This window comes from Lepisma saccharinum, chromosome 2 (genome assembly GCF_977018435.1).
Source record: "Lepisma saccharinum chromosome 2, izLepSacc3.1, whole genome shotgun sequence".
NCBI classification, from domain to species: domain Eukaryota; kingdom Metazoa; phylum Arthropoda; class Insecta; order Zygentoma; family Lepismatidae; genus Lepisma; species Lepisma saccharinum.
Window position 1 is genome coordinate 7946406 of NC_139230.1, and position 24527 is coordinate 7970932.

A 24527-nucleotide genomic window follows, 5' to 3' on the forward strand; every position below is an offset into this window, starting at 1 on the left:
AAAGCAGACTACCTCAAGAATTTCCCCGGAGACTGGACCAAGTCGATTGGTTCAAGGGGTCATGCCTTTCGACGGAAAAGACAAAAATAGAATTTGAAGTTGGTTCTTTGAGCAATCGGGCCTTAGGTTGTACTCCTATTGCATGGAAACATTAATTAAATAACTTTGAAAGCAACAGGTTAGATTTCAGGAAAATACAAGCAAATCTGTTACGTTTCTACATATATGTGGTACATTTATCAATATATGCCTGGCTCAAACTGACTGCTGCATGACTCACCTTTCTAGCATTTACCTGAACTGCCAGATTAACAGTGCGGTGCTGATGCAAACTGTTTTCAAATACGGAACACTTGGATTTCAATTTATAAATTTATTTTTCTTCAACTACAAACTGTACAAACTAAAATTCTACATATAAGAAGTATTTACAGCAGTCAAACCTCATTACTGTGCCATGAATACATCAATAGAAATGGATAATACACATGCAGGATTAACTTGCTCTATCTGCAGGGAAAATGAACTATCAGTATAGTTATAAGAAATCACTGGAAATATTTGTACATACGCAACACAATTGATTTAAAACACATGGCATAGAACAACAATAACTTCACATTCGTTGTATTAACAAGATATAACAATTTTTGGTTTCGCTGAGAAATAAAAGGAAATTCACTAGCTACACGATAAAAACAGCAAGATGATGATGATGATGTTTTCAAATGTGTTAAATGCAGCAATTAAAAGGGGACTAACACATGATGAGTATCTTTAGAAACAACAATAGTAGACACAGATAATGCATTAATGTTATGTTGAAAAAGCACTGTGCATATGTTATGGCCATTACATTTACATTACATAAAACAATAATTCATATTCCACCAAATTATATGAAGACTGACTTAATGAGGCTTGACTGCATTTGTACAAAAAGAAATAAAAAGCTATATGGCAAGCATACCTCTCAACATTCCCATATAGTCTGTGAACATACACAGAGTTTTCACATTCTTAAATATGTTAATGATACAACTAACCAGCATGATTTACCCTCATTTACATCAGGCCAGATATGCAATGTTCCTTTATAAACTGCTTCCCTCAACAATGACAAATGATACACAAAATGAACAATGACATGCTAAGACCAGGAAAATACAATTAGAAAAGCAACATATCCGAAGACAAAGCTATTCACAAGTCACACTGTTTGCTAATGTTCTATGTTTGTTTGTTGCAGGTACGTGTATTGAAGCAAAGAGCCTAGAACCAATCTAATACAGGTGTCATCTCCCCCTCCCTGAATGAGATGAAAAAATTGTATAGCACATAGAAAAATTATATCTGACAGAAATGTACCAAATATAAATCATAATGTAAATATGTGTTTTCATAACTTTTAAAATAAATATTAAATTTGTGCACATTTGACAGTATTAATGATAAACACAGTTTGCAGATTTCATGATACAAAAATTTTGGAAATGTATTTGTGAAATTAGTTTCCTTCTTGCAAAGAAGCAGTTCATTAGAGGATATATATATATGGATGGCAACCTGATAACATGTTATGCTGAAAATAAATGTACCAAACTTCATGTTATATCATTTTGTTAGTATTACTACACCAGCACTGTACTTATATACCGAAACACTATAGAAATCAGAAAGGTAAAATAAGGGCTTTTTTCTTTTTCCTTACAATTCATGTTATCTTTTGAAGTGATAGAAGAAGGAAAGGCACAAGGATGAGCAATGATCTGTTTGTGATCAAGCTGGTCTATTAATTTATCTTTACCAACCCCCAAGCATAGCTGAAATGGAAGAAATCCAAACTCTTTCAGTTGTTCCTATGGAATCAAATATGCAAAATAAAAAGAATTTTACTTCAAAACTCACTAGGCACACATTTTAACACTAGAAACTGACTTGGCAAGACCTGAAATAGGTCATTCATTATGTTGAGAGAAATTCAACAGAAAAATCTCTCACTGAAAATGGAGAGATCAATGCATGATATTTCATATGAACTTCTTTCTATACATACATCTGGTGCACTATTTGGATGGAGTGACAATATTACAGAGATCTGTACATTAAAAGCAATTGTCATACCCTACTAAAGTAATTTCATTTACATTCGATGTGACAATGCTCACTTAGACCTTGTTTTCCTCACTGGATTCCCTTGCAATAGTAAAAATCGCACATCAGTTAAACAACACCACTTACATTATTGATTAAAATTTCTTTAAAAAAGGGACACAAGTTAACAATGGTTACATTGACCAAAAACTTTTCCGGAGTCTAAGAAAATTTCATTGTTCTGCATATATATAAATATATTTAAGTTTCCACCATGTGAAAGACATCCTGATATGGCAAAAGGATAAAAGAGGAAATTAAAAATGAGAGCGATGCATGATGTTGCACTTTCAAGCACATTATTAGTGATGGAATCCAGACAAAGTCACCAGGGCATGTGTTTACACCACATCAAAAAAAGGTTCACTTGTGCACTTGCAATTTTTCTACCCCCATTCACATGTTTGGAAATGCAACCCATAACAATAATTAAAAAGTATTTTACACCATCATGCTGGGTGATTTTGCTTTACTATCTGGACTCACAGTAAACACTTTGGTGTATGGTTCTTCTGACTGAACGTGAAAAGTTTTCGGAGTTACAGTTGGGGCAACTTTCTTTTCAAATTGTCTGTGAGGAACGTATCCCCCATTCTGCTCTTTCCCACTAACACTGTGTTCTTTTGGTGCATCTTTGCTATTAAAATCACCCAACCAGTCTTGGTCCTGTAACATAGGAGAACGAGGAGGTGACAACGAGTTTTTAGCTGTCAATACAGTTCCGTTTGCCCACTTGTCTGGCACCATCACATATCCAGATCCTGGCTTGGAACTGACAGGTTTCGCCACTTCTTGAACTTGCTCTGGCAGTTTGCTCACTGTCACATACCCCTCTGCCTTCTTACTAGGGTCCTCCCTTTCACCTCCACTTTTCAGCACACTTTTACCCTCACTGGCACCCACCACTGCTTCGTTACTGGAGAGCTTAACCGGTATTACAGGAGTCGGACTTGGATTCCACCCAACCCTACAATATGAATCAGGAGTCCCACTGCCTCCTTCGCCACCTCCTCTGGATTCTACTTCACCGTCTACGGTTAGAAGAGGTGGATCCTTTCCGCCGCCATCGTCGATCGGCTGCATGGACATGATGCAATTTTTCCCTGAAGACACCGGAGATTCTCTCATGCTCTGTCCCAACGGCGGCAGGGTGACGTATCCTCGTTGTGCAGAACTAGGCCCCGGTGAAGGTGTTGTTGCTTGCGTTGGCGACTTGGTCGTTGGGATAAACACTGGCTGACCGTTCATCCTGGCGAGGCTTACGTATCCTCTAGCTGGCTTATTTTTTGGTTTCATACCAAATGTTGCAGGTTTGAGTTTGGGAATAGGAACTTCAGGTTTTGGGTCATCTTGGGGTAAACCAACTATGCAGTAGCCATTTTGAGGTGAAATCGGTATTTCACCGTTCATTATTTGGCTTCCAACTTTAGAATAAAGGGGAGCGGGAACATTTGTTTCCGTTGCTCCTTCCTCTTCATTGCTGGGCATTTTGATGTAAGAAGCAGATGGCCATGTTCCTAAACAGCTGTACCCATTTCTAGAACTATCGGATGCATCTGCAAGATTTGGAGTACTGTAAGCATTGGATGACCTAAGCGAACCCTCCTTAACACTCCCTAGCCTTTCTTTTACACTGAGGCTCCTCTCTATTCCAACATAGGGATCGTCTTTCGAGAGAGTGCCATCATCTTCAAGAATTTCAGATGTTTCTGGTCCACTGTAGAGAGGAGATGACAATGGCGGAGGCTGAACCCATTGGTTTTCCATGAAGACTCCATCAGGGGAAGGTGGTCGCTGGAAAATAAAATTATAATGCTATCTTCTGCAGAAACTGGTTGTAATGATATTTAGCCAATACATTTTGATCAAGTACATAAACACTGGTGTTTGGAAAGACTTGAATACAAACATGGTTAAAGTAAAATAACACGGATGGACCAATATGAAATTTTTGCTGATACTGAACATGAGGTGATTAGAAATTTACTCAGCAGCTATGTATGCACAAACTGTACATCATCCATTTTCTGTGAAGTATGCAGAAAATTAACATCCTATATTGTATTACTTATGTACTTCAGCTTTTTCTGGATTTCAAATATATCAAATATCTTTTGATGTTTGACGTAATTTTTTTTTCTTTTTGCATTGTAAAGGTTGTTCATTGAGATGTTATTTAGTAATATCATGGAAGTGCATCTAGAAATTTATTAATGGTGCAGGTGCAATTACTTCCTGCTCTGCTTTCTTATTTCCTTGTTGAGGCAACGCCCTATTATGTAACTCACAGAAACTGCTCGTTACAATACCCACAATATTATGCTGATGATGGTTAACATAACTTGAAACCATGTCTTCAACAATGAGAAATTGTGATCGCACCATGCTGCTTGAACTGTGCCAACAAATGGTCATTAGATACTTCCATTTCAAGAGCTGAACCTACAAGAGCTTCCTACAACTCCACATACACTGAGGTGAAAGTAGAGATATCAAGGAATAAGCAAGTGGTTGTAATGTGTCAGGGCTGCCATCTACTGATGAGATATAAAGCTCGAGCCATTACTTTTCATTCATCTCTTATATAATGACACTACATTGGGAAAAAAAATGTTTTTTTATGTAATTACACATTTCAAGGTCAAAAATTGAAGGGCAAATTTTCATGCAAATATAATGGGGATAGAGAGTTGAGTTATTGGATTTGTGAGCATATTTCTAGATCCAGTGTTTCCACCTTAAATTTTTCATGTCTCCCCACATAACCATTACATTTACATACTATCACATCATCTGACTGATTGAATAAGTCTGCTTTATGCACAGATAGGCCAATTGGGACTGGACCTACAGTTTGAAGTGGGATGCAAACCACTGTGCCATGTGCCTCCACCGGGTATCGGACCTGGGACCCCTTGATTACAATGTGAGGATGCTACCACTATGGGGAGGTCCTATCACATCATCTACCTAAATGCTAACTCTGCTATTGCTACAACCCATGAAAATTGTCTGGCAACCAAAATATAAACATTTCTTTCTTTCTCTCTCTCTCTCTCTCTATCTTTTTAATGAGGATCTATATTCTGCATTACTGAAGTAGCGCACTGACAAAGATTCCATCTCTCTGTATGCAACAGGCTACAATACAAAAGCAATTACCTGATCAACTTCTGTTCCAGAATCAGACGATACATCGGTGCCTGGTGATGATGAAGAAGATACACTCTCATGAGCTGAACTACAACCACTGCTATCACCACTTGGATTTCTGCCATGATGTTCATCTTTTTTCTTCAACAGCAACTGTGGAAGAACAACTTGAGTATCAGTATCAACTACATTGGCTATGGTAAAACTACACTTCAAAACGAACAACATAAAACTTAAAATAGAAACAATACATCCATATTTATTCAATCATTGAAAAATGTAGTAAGTAATGTCATTATATTGATCCACGTGAAACTCTTTGCAATTTTAAATTTAATTCTCATAAACCCAGAATTTTCAGTTTTACATTCTCACAACTACACATGTCTCTCATATGCATAACTATTATTATTTATTATTTGAAGTAGGGTTACACTTAAGCTTAACAGTTTATTTTACACAGATTATCTTACTATAAAAACAGCTTTTTACACAGCTTACACAGAAGCACTTCCATCAAAAGTATGTGTGAATGAGAAATTAATTAGTGTGGATATACAATTAGCAACCAGCACATTTCTATACATATAAATGATCCTATTAACTTTGATTTCAGATACATCACAGACATATACATTGTCCATATGTTAGCATTTCATGATGAGGAAAGAGGTACGTAACTTTTTTTTTTGTTTTGAGTAAGTTACTTGAGATACTAAGATAGCAAGAGTTCATTTCTAAAATGTGCAATGTACTTTAAAAACATGGCCACGGTGGCTCAGTCGGTAAGGCGTCTGACTACCATGCTAAAGGTCCCGGGTTTGATCCCCGACCAGTTCAAATCTGGGAACTTTTCTAACGTTGGAAGCGGCTCCGGCACCCACCCAGCGTCGAATAACATGGGTACCTGGGGAAAACCCTGGGGGGTAAAGGCAGTCAGGGGCATGATGCTGATCACATCACCCCTACTCATGACCGGATCAAGAAAGTGTATGCCTTCATGGCATGGTGCTATGCACAGGGGAGCACTTTACTTTATTTTTTTTTACTTTAAAAACACCAAGAAAACATTTGTGCCACTGAATGGGATGATTGGAAGAAATATCTATTGCCACTAAATCTTGTGGCCTGTTAGTAGAATATGCTGTCAATATGTATCCTGTAATGGTACGATTTTGCACTGCCATAGTGGCAACATATATTATAGCTGGTAATACAAGTAAGACAATACATCAGCCACCTGCTGCAAATCAACTGGAATGAGTTTCTTTCAATGCTGAATCAATTTCCTATTTTCCTGACATTAAAATGTGATTAAATACTAATTACATCAGCTTAACTGTACCAAAACTCCTGACATTTCATTCAAAATTGAAAGAGGACAGCAGATATGATGCTGGGGAAGAAGTCAATCAGCACACAGATGCCAAATGACTGCTGAAGTCCACTGGATCCAACATTAGTATGTTATGTTGAGATGTTGTGTATATGTTGTATTGTTTGTTTATGCATAATTAAATAAAGATTATCATGTTTGTTGTAAAAGAAGCTATTTGTATCAGTCAGTGTTTCCATGACTACCAACAAAGAACCTTTCTTCTTAAGAGATGTACTAACTTAAATATTTTTATTTTAATAACATGTGATCGTTCTTTGACTGCACAAATATTTCTCACTTGAACTACACTAACAATATATTTAAAAAAATGGATGTTTCTCCCCAAGATAATGAAGACAATCTGAAAACCTGTGCTTTTAAGTCTACACTTAGAATCTGTTGTTGTGAGAGAGAATTCTCACATGGGATGAGATTATGTTTTTTTGTTAGAAAATAAAATAAAAACTCCCAGTCACCAACCACAGTGACATTTTACTCATAGTCATTTTAATCGGTATTTCTTTTAACATGAAACTCCTTCTTTGGTCTTTGGAAGTCAAAAGCAGACTAAATGAATTTGAACCAGGTGCTGAACTTTTTTTTTAACTTTAGAAAATGACATTTATATAGAGTTGAGATTCAAAGCTTACTCCTCAAAAAGTAGAAGTGTAATTATTGAAGGTTGCTTCTTTACCTCTTCCAACAAATTGTATATTAGTGAAAGCATTCTAATATATACATTAAATTTTACTTGAATAAACAAAAAAAGTACACAAATGTGACCACATGTGTTACCCTCATTGACACATTTTAATCTCAAGTTTATTGTAATCAACTGACAAACAAATATTAAAATCTATTTCAGGATGCTTGTTTGAGTTTACTATGTCCACCTTATGCACAGAAAGGCTAATTGAGACTGGACCTACAGTCTAAAGTTGGATCTGAACCACTATTTCAGGATGTTTTCCACAGTAAGAGGAATTATTGTAAAATGCTGAAATTGCTTGAACAAATCAATGTGAAATAAGATGAAGAGATGGAGGCTAAAAGAATTGTGGAGTATGAAGAAGAAAAAGCAAAAGGTCGGATGCAAGTTCACAGGAGGAAAATGATAAAAAGTGAAAGTTTCAGATACGTTCACACTTTTATGAAGATGAGATTTACAAGTTGCCTATAATGCTATGAGAACTAGTTTTGGAAAAGAAGTGAAAGAAATGTGTTTTAAGATGTATGGCCCTGCCTGGCATTAAAAGCACATGGCTAGGTCAAAGGTCAAGGTCAACAAGTTAAATGCGGTGTACCCCTTGGAATCTACTTCCTAATACAACACAGGAACACATCAAACCATAATAAGATACTTCCCACATCATGTTTTGCTTGGTGAAAAATAAGGAAAATGCCCGAGATATCGGAATTCTTTTAAATGCCACATTATTACCCCAGACAATGAGTTTTCATATAGGACTAACACGAAGTATACTATGTTTTCTTCTTTTATAGTTTAATATTTATCTTTACATTTTCTATTGCGGTAACATAATGAATCTAAATGCTTCATAATTCCAGAAGATATACACTATTCCACGAAAGAAGATGAACTAAGTGAAGTACACAACCTCAGTGTAGTGTACAGTGTCAGTGTGACAGCAAGTGTGGTTACATATATACGGCTGTTCAGATAAAGCGACTCTTTTGATAAGGCTAATGAGTTATAGTGCAAATTTATATGAACAGAAATGCACATGTGTAGATAAACAGTAACTTCTGCAATATTACAACTTTAATATATTTGTACTAAAGATCCACGTGTACGAAAGTTTCACTGCTAATTATAGTGTGGTAATATAAAACTGACAATAATAAATAATGAAGTTAAATAATAAACAATAGTGAAACAACGTGATAAGAAAATTCCCTCACTAATCTGCTAGAATATTGATTATATCAAGGTGCAAAAATACAATTTTACACATTGTTTAATTTTTACTTTTTAAAATGCAAAGGCCTACTCCTAGCTAGGTCTAGAACTCAGTCTGGTTATTTTATTGGTCAAACATTTGCAAATAAAAATGTTAACACAAGAACCTTTGTAAAAAGTTTATCCTTCCTCAAAACGTTTTAATTTATTATAAGCAATAATATAGGACTACTTATTTTGTTCTAATACACCACTTTTACATTAAAATATATTCTATGGAGCAAAAACCACATATTCTAAAATAAATAACCTACACATATACTGGATGGAGTTGAAATAAAGAAGCAATACTGATTCTGGATCTTCCAAGATGTGGTTCTGACAAGTTTTTATTTATAATTTAGTGACCATTTTACTTTGGTCATCTTACAGAAATAATATTAGTAAATTCCACAAAGGAATATAAATGAAAACCCTTAATTTATATGCTGAGCAACTGTTTGTTTCAATGTCAAATGCTGGATCTTCTCTCTTCATGCTTTTCAATTATTGCAATACCCCAGAAAGGAAATTATGAGTGTGCAAGGTGATAATGTAGACAAAAGGGAGTATAATAATCCATACAACACATTGGTTCCAAACATCATTAATTAACTATAACATTACAGAACAATGCTCTGTTTCAAAAAGTTTTGGCAACTTTCATCTCCGTTTTCTTCTAGAGTTCCGTTAATTCACAAATTGTTAGTCATGTTATTTGGAATATCTTTCCAAATACTCTTTTTTTGTACCCAACTTTTTCCTAAGTTATTTTTCTCTTCTTTTGAAATATTGCAGTATGCATACAAGCTCAAATCAGCATGCAATTTTAAAAAACCTGCTTCTAAAAGATTGACATCCCACCCCATCTTTCAGGCAAAAAATCATATAGTAACCAAATATGACACATCCCTTGTGTTGAAATTAAATTTTTGGATGACAATGAATGTCTCAGGGGGTCATATGTAGTAACAACAAATCGGATAGGATTCTATTGATTTCAACTTAACATAATTTATTAGGACAGGGGTAGATTTATCTGTACACTAATAGCATCGGTCAATATAGGCACATCAGTTTATCAGTACAATTGCCGAAAACTTTACTAATCCAATAGTTTTATAAATAACCTACAACTGCATAATTTTGCCATTTGTTATTATGTTTCTAAAGGTATGAGTCATATATCCTTGTTTTGCAGCATCATTTCCTAGAGCAAAACTCATGGAAATGACCTGATACATACATTAAGGATGTTTCTCTTCATGGAATATCAAGCAATTAATATTGGTATTTATCATAATTAGTTAAAATTTATTATTGGTTTATCCCTATAATTTAGCACAAGGCATCAGGCCTGATTCATTAACCTCTCACTCTGTCTATATTGTTTCACTCCTAACACACACACAAATTCATAATGTCAACTAACAAATCATCACACTAAAAAAGGCATTTATAATAAATTAACTAGAAAACAATTACAACTAAAGAAAAAAATATTTTGGATGTCAAATGACAGCAGTTTTAAGTACCAAAAACCTAGGCTCTAATATATTCTTGGTTTAGGTACAGCTATGTCCATGTCATTTTTTATTTATCATGGAAAGTTCATTCACTGAAATACTTTATTATATTTTACTTTATAATTCAATCTCAAATGGAAAAATGAGTGGTTATTGTGTATCTGAATGATATATTCAAATTTTGTAAAAAAATATAATGATACATTAAAAATTTAAAAATAAATAAAAATTTTAAAAATAAAACATTGAAAATTTATATGTGAAAATATTGTGTAATCAAATAAAACTAATAATAACGCACACAGTACTCAGCAGCATAATATAATTGAAATTAAAATTTACTGCTATACATGAAACCACAATATTTCCAATTCACCCTTATTCGTTTACATTTCATGGATGTTTTGCATCAGTACAGTTCAATGATATTTTATCCTAATCATAAAGTAATGTTTCAAATGCCAAGCAGTACCTACACATTGTAAAATTATAACTTTTTTCTGTAAAGAGACATGTATGTTTCGTAGGGAACTCAAAAACTAGAATTTATTATTAGCATGAACAGCTCTGTATCTGTGTTGATTGTTTAACTCACTTGGAATCTATTTATTTCAAAGGCTCATAGCCTTCATTGGCTAAGGAATCTGGGAACCCTTAGAATGAATGCAACGAGGATTAGAAATTAATAGGTGCTAAGTTAATGAAAGTAAGCAACACATTATAGAGCTCTTCATGTGATTTCAACCATGTTTTTCTGAACACTGAAAAATTAGTGCCTCCAGCAGGAAGGAAATGTGGGACCACGAACAATGCCTCAGGAAGATAGATAATCACATAAAGTGAATATTACATTTCTCAGGGCATGCAAAACCAATGAAGTGGTCAAGTATGCAACAGCGCTTTGTTTTAGGGGAAGAATTCCAGAGATCTTCAACAAGTTTAAAGTAAGTTACATTTACCAAATTTGAGAGCTTGTAGTGTGATTTTAACCACGTTTCCCTCACATCATCATGAATGAACATTTTAAAGTATATATGTTCTTCCCATTTCATTTGATGTGATGCAAAACCACCTTGATTTTGACTTTTCACACAGTATTAATCACTATACACCAACAAGTTCCATGCGAGTCACGACAGAAGTATATATTGAAAAGGCTGGCAAACGTTTTAGGAAAATGTAGAGTAAAATGCATTAATATTATTACCATTTCTAATATTTTTCTTTCCTGCAAGAACAGGGATAAGAATATAAATGTGAAGAAATTGCATTTTACATAATGAGATTATCTGAAGCACAAAACAAATCTAGAAACAATAATGTCAACACAAGGTACTATAAGAAATTTTTCACATTGAGAAGAAAACTACTTTCTGGATAATTAGATCAGCAGTAAACAACTTCTATCATTTTCAAGTTTCATATATTACCTAATATTTTGCTTGCTTACCATTCATTATGATAAAAATACATGATCATCCTTGAAGCTAGTTTTACTATTCAGCCACATTTTTAAAAATTGCAAGCACCACAAATAAATAAGGGACTAATAGGAAATAATATATGTAATTTATTTTAAAAAATAATACATAAAAATAAGACACCAAAATATGGGTGTCATATGGGATTTATAAAATATGACACTGCTTACATTCACTTGAATAAAAATGATGCTGCATTAGCCATAACACACTTAGGAATATACAAGACATCATAACTCAACATATTCTTAAAAATTCACATTAACTGAAGCTACTCAAGTATAAACACTTCTTAAAGCAAGGAGTATGGTGACAAAAGACTTCTAAAATACTATGCAAAGAAGACATAAATTTTGTTTTCTACCTCTTGATCAGATGATTTATCACATCTTTCACTGGGCATGTGGTTTTGTCCTCCATTGCAACCTTGCTGATCATAGCCATCAGGAAAAGTCTTCATTGGCACCTAGAATAAATAACACAAAGACCTTTCAGAAAAAAATAATGCTTGACTGCACAGAAATACTCCACACTATTTCAAGAAACAGAAGATATTACCCAAAGTGTTACCCCATCTTCCCCCAAGTCTGGTAATGTGTTTTTATGGCTTTATCCTAAAACATTTTAAAGCACTGTACATGATGATAGACATGTACTTGCTTGAAGATTAAATTTATGATAGTATCTCAATAATGGAAAAAGGAAATCTATAAATACAAAAAAATAATTATTGTACACTCCTGTTTATACAAAGTGGCACATACTTGCCCTACTGAATGTGCCACTTTATCTGAACAGGAGTGTACACAATGAAATCAATTTAAAAATGAATTATACATGTATTTCATAACAGATAAAAAGGCTTGTTAAAAATACTTACTTCTATAACTAGGCCTGGAGGAAGAACAACATCCACTTCATCCATCTGCTTATAAACTTTCCAGCATCTGAAATAATACATGGGGCAATTAGCAAGTATGATCACCATATGACTTAGAAATGTCTTGAGAAATGATGTTATCCAATTTAAAACTACATTTAATGTTAGCTTCTAATAACTATTTTAAATAATAAATTGTGGTAACATAGTGACCACTAACATAAAACACATTTATATTGTACACATATTTTTCAGAAGTCTCACATAATTGTAATTCTGATGAACTTATATGTAAGATATAACTGTTCTCTTTCAAATTGAATATTTATTCCTTATTTTATTTCTGTTAGGTTAATTTAAATTATTTTTTAATTTGTAAGTTTCTGAGGTTGAAAAGAGAAGCAATTAAACCATTAATAAAATAGAATATTAGTGAAATACATACGGAAATTATATCAATTTGTATCCTTATAAAATTTCAGCCATTTTAAACTTTTAACCTTTAAAATATTCCTTTAAGAGTGCCTATAAAGCCAATGGGACATATACACCTCTATCTGCACCCCCTCTTACCCTAACATGACAATAACATTCACAACTACAAGTTGATATTTCATTCATATACATACTTCAATTACAATACATCTGAGTTATGTTTATCGAAAAACTATGTACAAAAATGATTTGAAATGTGGGCTTTTCAAATGTGCAGACATGTATAAAGGAAAATTGTAAGGTGAGAACTATTTCTTGTAGAGAGTTGAAGTTATTTTTCTTTATTTTTTCGGGGGGATTCTGATCTATCTTGATTCTGTGCCTTCACGTAGCATCTAATTGCTACCATTGAAATAGTTGTCTGGAAACCTTAACCTTGCTATCCCTTGATTGTGCGAATTACTCACTTTTAGCAAATATTAAAATATTTTTATATCAATAAAAATATAAAAATGTATAAAAACCTAAATTACTTACGACAAGTGAGTATTTTAATATTGGATAAATATTTTGTTTAATGACATTTGCCTTCTGCAAAGATTCTGTCATGCTGGAGAATGTAACCTATGACTACAGACAAGGAAGTTGATCATGCTACTCCTACACCATGGATGTCACCGAGGTTTGAAGAATGACACTCTACTGTATGCTGTACATATTTCATATCCCTATTTTGCAAATGACTTAAAATAAAATGTAAAGCTTTTGACGTAGGCACACTAAAAACTGCTAGTACATACCCAACTAGAAAAAATCACCAGCCAAAAATAAGCAAGGTTGAATGAATGGTGGAGGAGCAACCAGATTTTGTGGTGAATTTTGTAATTTATTGTAAGCTCCTGTATGTTGTATAATATCCATATTTTAGACAATGACTTCAGCTTAAGAAGACTTTAACCGGACATATTTTTAAATGCAAAACCATGAAATCTAAATTTCATTAAACAAGACAAATCCAAACACTATGAACAAGTAGTAACACAGGCATATCGGAAGGTGTGCCTGGTTGGAAATATATCAAATAATTCTATTAGTTAGAATATTCATTTACATTGAGTAGTTTGCTGTGCTCTTTTACATCTATAAAAAAAAGTATATTGTTCCGCTTACCTTCTGGCAAGACAAGCAAATCCAAAGAACACGATAACAACAGCTGTAATTGCAAATGCCCAAGTGATAGCTTGTAGATATGAAGGTTGTCCTGGAAGGAAGAAAATAAATATCTTTACACAGTTCTATTTATTTTACATGGGAAGTTTTACCACATCTGTGAATCATCTTTATTACAACAGATGATCCATAAACATCTTGTAAATACTTAGTAAATCAGCACACACTTCAACTGTAAGTTCCTCCATACAGATATCTGAATATTCCTGTCCCATGCAGTCTTTACATAAGGAATAAAAAGTCAAAATACATTCCTTGTACAATGATCAACTTCAGCAAATATTAAAATTTTGCCAATACAAATCAAGTCCCAATACACAATTTATTTGCATAATTTATAGTTCCACATCGATTCAATAAAAAAAAAAATATATTAATTTTGACTACATACTATTACCAGTCATATATCATTCTGTAGGTATACCCAGTGAATGGTAAACAGAAATACCAAGACAGGGTTCCAATTCCCTTTGCCAAACTAAATTCCACGACTTTCCAGGTGTATTCAAATAATTTTCCAGTCCACTTTATAATGCTTCAACATATTACTGTATAGTTTTCAAGTTTGAATGCTAATCAAATTAATGGAGTTTATTCAACAATGTTGAAGGTCAATGAAAAAGAATGTGAAATGTGATCTTTCAATTTCTCATCCTGGCAACTTCCTGACTTTTCCAAGGTTCTGAATGTTATCTCATGAAATTCCCTGACTTCCTCACTCCTAAGCTGATTTCATGGACTTTTCCAATATTTCCAGGTCAGTAGGAACCCTGTAAGATATTTTGGCATTCCACATATGAATCAGAAGTAGCAGGTATACCCTTTAGATATCAAAAAGAAACTGTTCCATTCTGTAGTTTATTTATAATTAATAAGTTGAACTTTCAACCACAGGTGGTTTTTTACTCATACATGGTTTACACGAAGCTGTTTTTTAGTTTGTTCTATTAATTTTGGTGGCCACTGCGACCATCCTCATTGGAACTTGATGCTAATAACTAAAGAAACAAACTAAAAAACAGCTTCACGAAAACTGGGAGTACCAAATTTCTCTTTAATTATTTACTACCACATCTCTCATTTCCATTAAATATTAATTATTTTCCCCCTATAGTACAGAGAAAAACTGAACAAAAAGCAACCTAAACTTCAAAAGGCAAATATTTTTATTAACTCTTTCGATAATAATAACTGAGATGATGGCATAAATGAAATTTGGTGAAAGAACAAGGCAACTCACCATATTGTGTGTGGGTTTGCACCTTTCAGAGCTATGGGACTTGCCATACAACCTACTTACAATCAGTTAATTGAGTACATGTTTTCGAAGGTTTAAGTAAGTTTTTAAATAGTCTCCATTAACACTATGGTTTATCCTGGAAGATACATTAATTTATTTCATGCTTGCATCTTTACTATATTCATTCTGATGTAGAAAATGTAGTTAAAAAACGTTTCTGCCACCCATGACCTTTCACATGGTAATTTTTAAGCAGCATCTACCTAAACTATACCCCAGCTGTAGCCATCAACTTTCAATATCAACTTAGAGTGATTCACGAGACAGAGCTTTCAGGAAGTAAAGATAGATGTAATTAATGTAACGTTTTCTTCTTCTTTTCCTGGAATTAACTCAAAAACATTCTCTTCTGTCTAAAACAATCGAATCTAGAGAAACAGTTCCTAGGTAGACTCATGGCTTTTCAGATAGTAATTCACAATATCATAAATTCTTATTGCTTTGAGATGGCAACTTCACAGCAAAATTCCCTTCCTTTATGATAACATGAATATGATTACCTGGAGCATAGCAACCTCCTTTCCTTTTTTCACTCCATGGGCCTTTGTAAGTTTGATTATTAGATCCAAGATTTACAGCACGAACTGAAAACCAGTATGTATGCAATGAGCCACCATTCTGGCAATCTGAAATTGGTACTTGAAGTTCCAAACCTGAAACAAAGGAGAAATATTGTAGTACTACTTTTAATGATGTTCACACAGATTGTTAGTCTATTTTTGAACTAAAGGACCACTGTTCTCCTTGTAATGCACAGTGCTCTCCAATAATTTCCACTGATATTTAATATCTTATTTTGATATGTATGCTAAATGCATACATTTACCTCCATTTAAATTCATGTTAAAATTTCAATCACTGATAAAATTTATATAAAAAAAACATATTCTGAGCATTTGAAACACATGCCTGGAATATGTCTTTACCTTTAAAAATACTGACAGCAATGATTAATGTTGCTTTCTGGATGTTGATACAAAAGTATATTCAAATATATAACATTCAGGCAAATATATACAGTGGAACGCTATTTTACATTACTAGTTTTTAAATTTCCCCCATTATAGGTTCAATGTTCATGATCCCAATAGAGCAAATAGCTATAAAATTTTCCCAATTTTAAATTTTCACCTTGTTCACCAGAAAACATAAAATCAAGGTCACCCTGTATTCCATCACCAAAACTGTGAACTAACACAACTGTATTTTGATTAATTTAATACCTACGAAACTGCAACATTTAGTAGAATCAACTACATGCATACAAAGGCTAATGACAGCCATATGCTGAGGTGTTGCGATATACTGCTTTATTTATTGCTTTAATTTGCATCAATTTTTTTAAACTTTATTTTCTTATCTACTCCTAAGGAAAAACAAGTGTGTTTGGAAAGTGATTATTAAATCATTGTTTTAGGAAGTAAATTATAATGTTGAAACAACCTGCAAAATTTGGAGAATTTAAAGTTGCAACTTTATTATTCACATACAAAATCATTCATCATTAATGTAAAAATTAATCTGAATGCTATCTTATTATAAATTACCAAATTACAAAAATATGATATTGAAGGTTCTGTACATACCTGTAACATTGTACTCCCTAGAAATATTATTCTCTCCACCTGTCTGCTCTACCATAAGATCAAAATAATCAAGCAGACCATTTGGTTTCAATGGTTCCTTCCAGAACACACGCATCTGAGATGAATTGACAAAGTCAAATATTGGTGGCTCCATCTGGCTTGGAACTGCAAGGAAGCATTTTTTACAATGATTAAGATTTTGCCTATAAAAATTAATTTAATGACAAAATGATTATATTTGAATATAATAATTATACATTCAAAAATAAATTGTGGTAGAATTCAATTGTAGTGTAAAGAAACGAAGATTTAATTGATTGATTGGGTTTATTTTACTTTGCATTTTTGGTACTTTTGGCTAATTGCAAAACAAATTAAGATTGATATTATTTTTCAGGATAATGTTGCTGCATAAACATTATATTTGACCTTAAATACTTTATAACCTCTGCCTTTTTCTTATACTTTTCATCATCATCATCATCCTTTGCAGTTTCCTGCCTCTGGCTGGGTCAACATTGAAGTCAAGCCAATCCATTTTTTCCTGGTCTTCCACCACTCCTCTCCTTCTACCGTGTTCCAATCTTGACCTCTTCAAACACTCACTATCTGCTCTTTCCAACAACATCTTGCTCTCCCTCTTGGCCTTATTCCCACTCCTTGTGCATTGTAAGCTCTTACTGGTAGTCCTTCTGCATCCATCCTCTTCATGTGTCCGAACCATCTCATCTGTGCCTGATCTATCCTGTCCTGAAGCTTCACCACACTCACTGTCTGTCTGATCCCCTCATTCCTTCGAACTAACTAACTCCCTAGCCTTCTTAAACCCAAAGGTTCATGGCTGCAGCAACACAGGCCTTCCATCTGTTCCTATCTTGAGCAAGTTCTATATACTCTTTTCCATCCCTACCGATTTCCCTTAGGTCCATCTCAACGTTGTCCCTCCATCTTCGTCTTGGCCTTCCTACAGGTCTCTTACCATCAGGTTTCCCAACAAGAATCCTGTAAACTCCTCTTTCCTCTCCCATTCGTGCCACATGGCCTGCCCACCTAAGTCTTCTTGATTTAATTATTCTAATAATATCTGGACATGAATACAAATTATGTAGTTCTAAATTATGTAACCTTCTCCACTCACCTGTCTCCTCGTCCCTTTTAGGTCCAAAGATTTTCCTAAGGATCTTATTTTCAAATACTCTCAATTTATGTTCCTCTTTCAATGTAAGGGACCAAGTTTCACACCCATATAATACTACAGGCAAAATTACTGTTTTGTATATTTTAACTTTTAGTTTCTTAGATATTAAACGAGAAGACAAAAGTTTATGAAGAGAGAAGTAACATGCATTTCCTGAATTAAGCCTACTTTTTATTTCCTCTTTAATATAATTTTCATTTGTTAATATTACTCCTAAGTATTTGAATTTGGAAACTGGTTCAAACGAGTTGTTATCAGTAATTAGATTTTCATTATTACCTAACACTTGGTTTCGGCCTGTAAGCATATATTTAGTTTTCTCTTTGTTAACTTCCAAACCTATCTCTTTAGCAGTTTTGAAAAATATTTTAGCATTATTCTTAATTGTATTCACATCATCCCCCAGTAAGTCTACATCATCTGCATATGCTAACAACTGAGTCACACCATTTAATTTTAGTCCTTCTTTAGTTTCGTTTACCTTCCTAACAGCATATTCTAAGGCAAAATTAAAGAGCAATGGAGATAATGCATCTCCTTGTTTTAACCCATCATGAATTGTAAATTTGTCAGACATATTAATACCCACACGAATTTTACTTTCTGTTTCACTGGTGCATATTTTTATCATACTAACAAGTTTCTTAGGTATTCCAAACTCTACTAATATATTATATAATTTATCTCTTTTGACCGAATCATATGCTTTTTTTGAAATCAATGAATAGCTGATGGACATTTTGATTATATTCCCACTTTTTTTCTAGTCTTTCCAAATATATTCCTTAAAAATTTCATCTCCACTGCCTGCATCTTTCTTTTGTCTCTCTCTGTCATTGTCCAAGTCTCTGCTCCATACATAATTATTGGCACATAGTATGTGTTGCATATTACCTTCTTGCATTTCATAGGTACATCCCTGTTCCATATTAATCTCCAAATGTTTTCTCCTCATCTATTCTTCCACTTCTCTCAATTATGCTTCCTAGATATTTGAAGCTCTCCACTACCCTCAACTCTTCCGTGTCCATCTTTATTCTTGGTTCATTTCTGGCTCTGTTTCTTGTTGTTATTAGCACCTTGCTCTTTTCAGCACTGAATTTCATTCCTGCTCTTCTGATTTCCTCATGCCAACTATCAAGCTGTCTCTGTACTCCTTCTTCCCTGTTTCCCCATATTACTAAGTCATCGAGGAACAACAGGGCCTTCATCTCTCCTATCTTCTGCCCCACCTCTTCGTTAATTGCATCCATTGTAATTATGAAGAGCAGTGGGGAAAGAGCAGTACTCTGATTTAGTTCATTACTTATACTGAACCACTCTGTTCTTCTCACTTTTGCAAATGCAAATTTCAATACAAATGATGACCTGCTAGAATACTGCTAATGAATGACATGATTAAATTTTGAAGTACTCCCCCCCCCCCACCTGCAATTTACTTATCTATGTAACTTTTGGAATGGAGGAGTAATTTTTGTCTGATTGATTGATTTGTTGTTTTAAGTTCACTTTATGCACAGTTAGGCTAATCGGGACTGGACCTACAGTTCAAAGTGGGATCCGAACCACTGTGCCATGTGCCTCCAACGGGTATCAAACCTGAGACCCCTTGATTACAAGGTGACGATGTTACCACTACGCCATCAGGGTGGCCAATGTTTGTCTGAGTTCATGTCTATGGCATTGAAGAGTACAGTCAACTCTAGAATCTAAGACCTCGGATATAACGACCCTTTTCCCGGGAACCGTGAAAAATTTGGAAAAAAGTTGAAAAATTGAAAAAAATCTGACAAAATATAAATTTCTTGCACTAGTTTTATTCACACTCAGTTCCTTCATGAGTGGGTCTGATCTAAAAATAGACACCACCACACCAAGCTTGAGTGATATCCAAGAGCACTTGACCTCTACCCTCCTCATCCCCAACCACGCTAATGTTACCCTGCACCCGATGGCTGCTACCCAACGTGCTAGCCTTGTTTTGCCATTGTGATTTCGCTTGCTCTTGGATACGTAAGAGAAGAGAAGATCAAATGTACTTGGATGTTATTTTAAATCGACCTTGACTTGTTTCCTTGTCCTAAGAGCTGCTGACAACTGGATTGGGGGGGGGGGGGGGGGGAGAGCAGCCCAAAATGACTGTGCTGCACTTGCAGTCTTTTTCTATGTATATGGCAGGTCAAGCTCTTTCATCGATAAATATACCACCTTGAGAAATTAGAGATAAAATTGCTGGAATGTTCCAAAATACAGATGCGTGGTGCCTGGAAGTCTGGACCATCTGTCTAGCTCTGACCTAGAGTTCAGCAGGTTCCCATGAGTGAGCAACTCTTGGCCTTGTAGCAGACAACTTTCGGTAACCGCTTTCATTCAAAATGTGTTCTTTGTTCCCTGTAACACTGCATAAAAAAGTGAAACTGTTAGAGATATTCAAAGCCACATAGGCCAACTAAAGATCATCAACCTGCTTAATGATTTGTCATCCAAGCTTCCACAAAAGTTTACCTTCATCTTACGTGCATCATAATTCCAGTTTCCCACTTCATACGTTTTCCGAACTGTGCCGATGTCGCAATATTTGCCAAAAAAGTGTACCGTTGGCTGAGTGACTTCTCTCTCTTTTCCTTTCAGCAAACATGTAGAGGGAGGGGGGGGGGGTGATGACGATTGTTTCAGCCACGATTTTCTTGCTAGTGTGTGCACACGGGGTGATTACAGGCGAGGGTGGAAGTGGACCCCTCTTCCTTTCCTTTGACATCTATAATGGGGCAACCAGTTCTGGATACATTCTTGAAAATGAACAAAAAAACATAGGACACGTAAAAAAAAAAGTGAGCCAACCCCCTTCCCAGCTCACTCTCCGCCACTGGTGTGCATGGCAATGTCAGAGAGGCAATGTGATAATTGCAGAATTCAGGTCCTATTTTCTCTTTTCAATGCTATTTACTGCATAGGAAATATTGTGCGTATTATTGTCTGCTGCATAGTAAAACATTAAGCAAGGGTCATTTCTTTCTTCTTCACACTTCTGATAAAAGTTCCGTTTTCGACAGTTGTGTTATCTTAAAATGCTGAGGATTTTCTCTTCCACCACCTGTTGCTCGAACTTACACCCGGTCTCCTTGTTTTTACACTGCAGCTAGCGCCAGTGTTTTGTCTAGGGTCTGCAAAGCTGTCGCTTGCCAATAACAGCAATGACTCATCCAGCGCAAAGCAAACAGTCATTGTTTTGAATCTCGCAAAGCTGTTTTGATTTGAAGATAACGAAATTCGATTTCCAGAAAGAAAAACAGTTAAAACAACTTCATGTTCTGTGCCTTCTGATAAGCAAATTTGATTTTCCATCTGACACAAGAATAAACTTCCTCAACACTGGGAGCATGTTGGAAGGAAATGCACACAATATAATTGCCACTTTTCTTCAGAACCATTCATGTGGGAGAGAAAAAAGTGCTCAAAATAGGAATGGACGCTGAAACCGATTTAAAGAAACATTATTCAGGGGGAAAATGTTTGGAGACGCAGATGTTTGACATCAAGAATACTCCTAAATCCAACATTAAATCATCGATTAACGTGAGAGTAAATAACAATCTCCAATTTTGATATCTGAAAATGCGCAGGATTTATAAAGCTTGTTTTGAGTTCATTTTATGCTGATGGGCTAATCGGGACTAAATATACAGTTTAATTAAGGTACTGACGTTTTCCACAAAGCTGTTTTACATTATTTTCTATTAATTTCGGTAGCCACTGCCAGCATCATCATTGGAATTTGTTGTGTTGTTGTTTGGCATGTTTCTGTTGTTTTTTCCTAAATCGCCGCTAGGTATGCTGCTGTCGCCTGTATGTCTGCGTATATGTCGTCTGCTGTTCGCCGGTGTTAATTGCTGCAGTAACGGAAGCCAGGCGTGGTGTGCCTGACCACTATCTATGTTCAGTTCATGGTTGTAGTGCATGATGGCATGTGTTTCTTTCATTTTTGTGTCTATGAGAGTGTGTGCTTTGTATTTGACATGTACTTTCTCAATTTTATGGTTGTGGAATTTGATATGCTTGGCAATTCCGGTGGTGGGTTGGGCAGTTTTTGCATTTGATATGTGCTGCTGAATTCTCTCACTGATGGGCCTGATGGATCTGCCGATGTAATGAGCCTTGCACTCGCATTCAGCATCATAGATGCCTGGATTTTTGAGGGAGGAGAGGAAGTACCGTTTATGTTTGTTTAGTTGGTCAGCTATTTTGGAGGTTGGTTTGTGTGCTATTTGGATGTTGCAGGGGCGGAGGGCTTTCGTAAGTCGGTTGGATGTGGTAGGATGGTAGGGAAAGGAAAACCACTTGGTTTTGTTACTGGGATCTGGTTGCGATGGTGGAGTGGGTTGTTGATGGTGCAGGTTGTCTGACTGGGATTTCAGCTTTGCTGCACCATGTGGAGAGTTGACATTCAGTATATCCATGTTTTAGTGCCAGTTCCGTGATGGTTGCTATCTCGTCCCTCAGGTCTTCTTCTCTGGAACAGTAGGAGAAGGCTCTTTGGAAGAAGTTTAGCCATACGTTGGCCTTTGGCTTGGGCGGGTGGTTGGATAGTGCATAAATATATTGGTTGCCTGCATCTGGTTTTCTGAAAACTGTGGTGTGAATTTGTTGCCCCGCGGCTGATGGTGAGGTCCAAGAAATTGATTTGCCCTACTTTTCATGTTCTATGGTGAATTTTAGTCTGGGGTGGATGCTATCTAGTTTTTCCAACAACAGGTTGATCTCTTCGGGTTTGTTGTATATGACTATGGTGTCCATATCTGATGAATTTGAGTTCCGGAGTTTGGAGTATGCTTTTTCAGCAAAATGCATTACTATGTTTGCTATGGGAGCCGATAGTGGGTTTTCCATGACAAGGCCTTCAGATTGCTCATAGAAATTATTTTCAAATTGAAAATATTGTGTCTTCTAGCAAATTGGCAGTTTCGGCTACTTCCAGTGCGGGGACTTTTGTTTATGGTCAGCCACCTTTCAACTCACGTTAGGGCTAGGTTTATGGGTATTGAATTATACATATCCACTATGTCGATGCTTACGATTTTAGCACTTTCTGCTTGCACTATGGATGTTATCAAGTTTTTGGCATCAGCACTGTTGCAAAATACATATGAGAACTTGTGGTTGTATTGAGATATTTTGTTTTTGAGCCAGTTGGTAAGATGTATGGTAGGGTGGTTGAAGCCAGCTATTATGAGGCGCATGGGAATTCCTGGTTTATGTGTTTTGGGATGCCATAAGCAATGGTGGGTGAGGGGTGGGGGTTGAAGAGAAATTTGCGTTCTTCCTGTCTAATCATAGCACTGCTTTTCACTGCACATTTCACTATTTTGCTGTATCTGTCTGTGGGGTCCTTTGCGATGGTACTGTAGGAGTCACTGTTTAGTTCTTCCATCACTTTTATTGTGTAGTTGCCCTTTTTACAAATTGGTTTGTTTTGTCCGATTTTAGCATTAAGCCACTTGCTAAAATTGGATAGAACAGACTTAATTTTCTAATGCACTGGGTTCGGTTTTCTTGTTTTGCTATTGGTGGTCACTTGTTGCAAGATACTGTCTGTTGTTGTTCAAATGCTGTCAGAATCCTGAGGTTTGGGACGAAAACAGGCTGCTTTTTCGGCTGCACATATAAGGTCGAGGGTGGGGTGTTTTTGATGGTGAGGGACAAGATAGCAACCATCATGGAACGGGCACTAAAACATGGATATACTGAATGTCAACTCTCCACATGGTGCAGCAAAGCTGAAATCCCAGTCAGACAACCTGCACCATCAACACAACCTGCTCCACGATTGCAACCAGATCACAGTAACAAAACTAAGTGGTTTGCCTTTCCCTACCATCCTACCACATCCAACCGCCTTACAAAAGCCCTCCGCCCCTACAACATCCAAATAGCAAACAAACCAACCTCCAAAATAGCTGACCAACTAAACAAACATAAACGGTACTTCCTCTGCCCCTCAAAAATCCAGGCATCTATGATGCTGAATGCAAGTGCAAGGCTCATTACATCGGCAGATCCATCAGGCCCATCAGTGAGAGAATTCAGCAGCACATATCAAATGCAAAAACTGCCCAACCAACCACCGGACTTGCCAAGCATATCAAATTCCACAATCATAAAATTGAGAAAGTACATGTCAAATACAAAGCACACACTCTCATAGACACAAAAATGAAAGAAACACACGCCACCATGCACTACAACCAT

General features: G+C 35.5%; 1 protein-coding gene across 1 annotated transcript in view; it reads right to left on the minus strand.

Annotated features, from left to right (window-relative positions):
• Positions 1-358: 358 nt before the first annotated feature.
• Positions 359-24527, minus strand: part of dome (cytokine receptor domeless) — a 153973-nt gene continuing 129804 nt past the window's right edge. The window contains exons 17-23 of the mRNA XM_083117013.1: positions 17084-17248; positions 15998-16150; positions 14138-14228; positions 12533-12599; positions 12017-12118; positions 5317-5460; positions 359-3948 (exon numbers count right to left, since the gene is read on the minus strand). Coding sequence (XP_082973139.1) covers positions 2596-3948; positions 5317-5460; positions 12017-12118; positions 12533-12599; positions 14138-14228; positions 15998-16150; positions 17084-17248 — 2075 coding nt within the window. The 3' untranslated portion in view covers positions 359-2595. The remainder of the gene's footprint in view (positions 3949-5316; positions 5461-12016; positions 12119-12532; positions 12600-14137; positions 14229-15997; positions 16151-17083; positions 17249-24527) is intronic.